This window comes from Parasteatoda tepidariorum, chromosome 3, assembly GCF_982258835.1.
Source record: "Parasteatoda tepidariorum strain Cologne lab strain chromosome 3, Ptep-v5.0, whole genome shotgun sequence".
In the NCBI taxonomy this organism is placed as follows: domain Eukaryota; kingdom Metazoa; phylum Arthropoda; class Arachnida; order Araneae; family Theridiidae; genus Parasteatoda; species Parasteatoda tepidariorum.
The window spans coordinates 50,773,719-50,779,574 of record NC_141757.1 but is presented as its reverse complement, the minus strand read 5'-3'; the positions used below and the strand labels follow the sequence as shown (position 1 = coordinate 50,779,574).

Genomic DNA, 5,856 nt, shown 5'->3' with positions numbered 1-5,856 from the left:
TAATACTGTATTTTAATGCCAAAGTAAAATATATCAATACCATTGTGTGAAGAGAACCAAAGAGGAAAAAGGAATCAATTATTTAAAGGTATAATAAACTTGTTAAATTCGTATTTCCACAGATAATTGGGGATTTAATGGATTGATTTGCAATATAGCTCATTTTTTGTTGACTCAAAGTCAATAAAGTACATGTAAAATTGCATTTTAATGAAGTAAAATTACACTTTTTGAAACTTTAAGCCTAAAGTTAATGAAAGTTTCAAAAAGTGAACAAGTTTAGAAAAAAAATAGAAATAACCAAAAAGTATAGGAATAATAACCTAGAATTCAATTTATATGTTGAACCTTCCACAAAATATTTTAAACTTAGTGTGTCGAATTAATAAGTGTTCACGAAATAAGAAAATTCAAAGTTGTATTTTTAAAATTCAATTTCTCGGGAACTATTCGACCAATTTTGCTCAAATTTTGTATTTTTCAATCCAAAATTTTTCGAATTTAATAAAATGGCAAAAAATAATAAATATTTACTGGAAGTTAATTTTAACATTATGTTTGGATCAACGATTTTTATAATTGTGTGCGAAAAATTTTCAGTTCTCTTGAAAAGTTCTCGAGATATGGCGAACCACACGAAAAAAAAATTAACATTAAGGGGTCCAAACTTTGAACTACTCTTCTGACTAAGCTAATGGGATCATATTTCCCATATTGCGACTGCCTCCTATCTTCAGAAAGTGATGTTCATTCAGATAAAGTGCGTTTCTGTGTCTTATTTTATATCTCAAAATATCGTCGCACTAATTAATTAACATATTTGATGTCACCTTCTCAAAACATTAAGAATGAGACCTGGAACGTGAAGTTTTGATGATTAGATGAAAAGTTATTCAAGGTGGTCCGTTTTCTTTTGCACACTGTACATTCAGTGTTAAAGCGAGATTCAATCGAACTACATCCTCACGCTTCAGAATGTTTAGCAAAATATCGATACCAAACGAAGGCCTCTGGTAATTATTCCAAGTTACACTACCATACTCGAATTTGCCATGAATTTGTCTCGAATTTGCGCACAGGTCATTGGGTTACTGAAAACTGGGAAGCCACTAACTTTTCAAAGAATCAAAATTGCGATGGCATACCTTCGAATAATCATCAGAGATGCTTCCCAAATCGACGACAGTAGTACATTTTATTCTGCTTTATTGAGTAGTAGCACTACTAGAACGCAGCAGCGTACTACTCCTACTATTACTGCGTAACAATGAAGCTACTGACATTAGTTAAACCTATTTCAAGCATTTATAAGTTTATAAATGCTCATTTCTTATTAATTTAAAAGGTGGTGGATGTTAGCTTACAGTTTACATAGAATTAAAACTCGATGAAAATATAAGAGGGGGTTACTAAAAATCGAGGTTATCAAACAGAACAATATTGCGCCTACTGAAATTATATGAGTTTTGTTAAAATTACCAAGTTATACTATATTAAATACCAAACAGCGTGGTAATAAAACCGTATTTTATTGTTAATTTTACCGAATGTCATGCCATAGCGTTTCGGTAAAAATTACCATTCTTTTTAATGTCTCCAAAGAGGCAGAAAATTTACCATATTTTGGCAGTTTTAACCATAAATTTTTTATCATTTATATATATATATATATATATTATGAAAAAATTCAGAAAAATATTTATATTAGGAACGAGCTAATGAACTATATGATGGGACCATAATAAATACTATGTTATAATAAAAAAAAATTATTTCAGATGTCTGAAAAACAGGACGAAGTAAGAACCATAGCTGAAATAAAGTAAAATATAAATTTACTCTTTTATTTTCTTCTATACAGAACGTCAAAAGATTTGAGAAAAAAAGTAGGAAGATATAAAAAGAAGATAAAAACAAAGTTCTTAAATCTCAACAGAATACTGGGCTTCAACTGAAAAGGTGGCTCTTAGCTAAACATGTAAAGAAATGTTTTATATCTGGCAGGTGTTAAACATATTGCTATTGATCCATTTTGGAAGACAAAAACCAGTTCAGAACTCAAAAAGAAACTCAACATTTTTAGTTTATAAGCTCATGGGAGATATTATTTGTCCTTCACTGTTTCTTGTTATAAAAATTTTCCTTTGGAAAATATGACGGAATCATTTTAGAAGCAAAATATTTGCTTTATTCAACAAAGTAGTATAAATTCGATATTGTTTTTGATGCGTAAAATAACAATGGGGTAAATAATATTAGAACAAATATGGAGGGAAAAAGAGTGACATGTTTAAATGAGCTATCAATTTGAATATGTAATAGAAGACGAGAAATGTAGCCATTTGAATTTTTTATCCATATATAGTGAAAAGCAAAGGCTGTTATGATTTTATTGATAGTTAAAATATGTGCAAAATCCGACATATATCGACCAGCCATCGCTGGGATTCTAACTCGGATGGTTCTGGCAATAAAACGAGCGTTTCATTCCCTGAGCTACTACGGCTCTATTATCCTATATGTAAAAGTAAGGAAAATAATATTATATAATATTTTTAGCAACGTATAAATACAAATTTTCATTAAAATATCTTATTATATTTTTATGTCTTATTCTTTTTAAACAACAATTGATAGAATATCATGAAATTATAGCATTGAAACGCATGCAATTGTGTTGTTTCTTAGAAATCGAAAACCCAGTTATTTTTAAATAAATATTATATCTTTTAAAATAATTTAATTTCATATTTGTTTAGTGAAATAGTTGGATTTGACAGTATACTAACTATATTTCGAAATTCATCTTCCAAATTATTATTAAATATCTTTTCGAAAATGAATCATCCTATTGTGTACTTCAAAAGAAACTCAATCTATTTAAAATATATATCAGATTATTACAGGAAAGTAGAATATGTTGTTATTTTCATAAAACAACATAGTGTGATATAATAAATTTAAAATTCATTTCGAAATTTTATAAGTATTGATATTAATGAACATTTTTACTCAGACGAAAGAATTAGATTTTTATTATTCAGAAATAAGTATTTTAAGTTTAGGTATCTAAATTTTTTAAAAATGCTTGTTACTTTACTAGCATAAAGCCACGCATAAAGCCAAAAATAAATCATCTATGATTTAAAAAGTACCCAAAATATATTTCTGTTATGCTGGTTTTGAGTCAAAATAATGAGATCTTCATACACAACACAAGCATAAAGGCAATTTTTTAAAGGGTGACAGCTTGAGAAAATGTTCGTCTTAATGTGTTAAGTAAAAGCTGAAGTGAAAGAAAAACAATAAAAATATAATTTCTAAAAGTTTTAGTTGGAATAACAAAATGCTTAGAGGAATCAAATTATTTATTGACCAAACTATTAAGATAATTACTCAAACCTCGGAAAGTTCAGCTAAAGGCTTCTCTTTATCATAAAATGAGTTTTTCTTACATTGTTCGAAATTTCTCGGAAAAAATGATTAAATAATAATTTAATTGGTATTTTACCATATTCAAACAAAACAGTCAAATAACTATAAATAAAGTGCTACTCAAACTGTTTAATGCGAGAAAAACCGTTTATTAACTGCTTTCACCTAAAACGGTTAAATAACCGAAAATTCATTGCACCGACTTGACCCATCTAATGAAGCCAACTTAGTTCCTAATGATATTATATAATAATGATATAATTATATAATTATAGCCGAGGGGGCTAATCTGTTAAACTCGTGACCAACAAAACGGGGGTTTTAAACCCAGCTCTGACACCACAATATTTCCTCTATTCCCTTTGTGGTGAACCATCTTCTCACCAGATGGCGATGAACTCTGCTCGCCAGATGGCAGTGCAAAACATTTCCCTCAACCTTTTTTATGTGATGGCAACATCCCTGGTGTACAAACTTTAGTTTCCAGAATCTGGCAACAGCCGAAGATAAACATTCATTCGGGCTTGCTAGCCGGTGAACATTCACCTCTCTAAAAATGCTGCTGTCGTTAATCTTGTCAGTCTTTTACATTGTAACTTAATATGATTTCCTCTTTTTTTTAATTATTATTAAACTGTTGTGATTATTAATTTTATTAAATCAATTTATTTAATATTATTTAATCTAACCACCACAGATTGGTGACCCTAAATGAATTTAACGCGTAACTTTCTAAATCTTTAATCATCGGCTCAAATTTTATGCCGATTGCTCTGGACCTTAAATATTTCTAAATTTTTTCTTAAAAATTAAGGTTAACAACAATTTTTTTTTATAAAAATGCAAGCACTTATTTTTCCTTCATGTATTGCATGTGCACGTGAAATCGATCCTCGAGCTGCCTCAAAATGGTATGTTTATTTAATTTTTACTCTTTGATTTTTTAAAAATACTGTGTATTTGAGTTTCCTCTTGCACTCAGTTCATGCATAATTGTTTACTTACCGTGTTATCTGTAAAATTCTGAATTTAGCTTAAAAATGTGTAAAAAATTCACGTAAAATATTTCCGGATCGTAATTCTTCATTTTCACCCATAAAAACAACATTCTAAATTTCTTTTTCATTTGTTTTTTGGCAAATCTTGATTTTGTAATAATGGCTGGTGATGATGGCCCTATCACCCCAGAGGCACAAATCGCACACGTTTCTGTAAAACCACCCCCCTTCTGGAAATCAAATCCAACGCTATGGTTTGTTAGGTTGGAGGCTCAATTTTCATTAGCTAATATAACTACTGAACTAACAAAATTTAATTACGTTGTAGCAGCTCTTGACGCTGACGTACTAACCTCTGTCAGTGACATACTAATTACTCCACCTGACAATCTTCCGTATTCTGCTATTAAAAAGCGCTTAATAGATTCGCATTCCGAGAGCGAATCTTCGAAAATCCGCACATTGCTTCAAGGTTTGGAATTGGGCAATCAGCGTCCCTCACAGTTACTTGCGCGCATGCGTTCCTTAGCTGGATCATCTGTTGGTGAGCCATTACTTAAATCGCTCTGGTTGGGCAGACTGCCCCACAACACTCAATCAATTCTCGCGGCTCTGAACCAAGAACTTAGCCAGTTGGCTGTTGTTGCCGACAAGATTCACGAAACGTGCAACCCACATTCCGTTTACGCAGCAAGCGTCGTTAAGCCCCAAACTACATGCGATATGGAGGCACAAATAGCACAGCTATCTAGGCAGCTTAGTGAATTAACAGCGTTGGTTCATCGGCAGAATGATCCCCAAAACCAGAGCAACAAACATGTTAGAAGGTGGAGCAATTCCCAAAGATTCAAACAATTTAAAGAACCAATAAATGGACAGTGTTTTTATCACACCAATTTCGGTATTAAAGCAAAAAAATGCACCCCACCATGTTCTTTTCCCCACACATCGGAAAACTAGGTCGGCGATCGTCCACCGGCCAAAACGGCGACCGCCTTTTGCAACGCGTTATGTTGGCCGATTCTTCTTCAAATATGACTTTCTTAATCGACACAGGTGCAGATATTTCCGTTTTGCCAAAAGCTTATGCTCCTAACGCGAAATTACGAAATGATATCACTTTATTTGCCGCTAATGGCACTATTATTCCAACTTACGGCACGAAACGGATAGCATTAGATTTTAATCTGCGACGGCAATTCATTTGGTCCTTTGTAATTGCTGACGTACGCCAACCAATTATCGGCAAAGATTTTTTAGAGCATTTTGATTTATATGTCGACTGTAAAAATCACCGAATTATCGATGCGAAAACTATGATAGGTTCTAACGGCCAACCCCCTAAAATCAATTTCTTAGAATCCAATATATCCATTTTGATTGGTAAAACTCAGTATCATAATATTTTAAAACAATATCCCGA

The 5,856-nt window shown here is 31.7% G+C and overlaps 1 protein-coding gene across 1 annotated transcript; it reads left to right on the top strand.

Annotated features, from left to right (window-relative positions):
- Positions 1-4,430: 4,430 nt before the first annotated feature.
- LOC147813797 (uncharacterized) lies at positions 4,431-5,393 on the top strand. Its single transcript, XM_087160108.1, has one exon. The coding sequence runs from the start codon at positions 4,593-4,595 to the stop codon at positions 5,391-5,393; it is 801 nt and encodes a 266-aa protein (XP_087016234.1). The 5' UTR covers positions 4,431-4,592.
- The last annotated feature ends 463 nt before the right edge of the window (positions 5,394-5,856 follow it).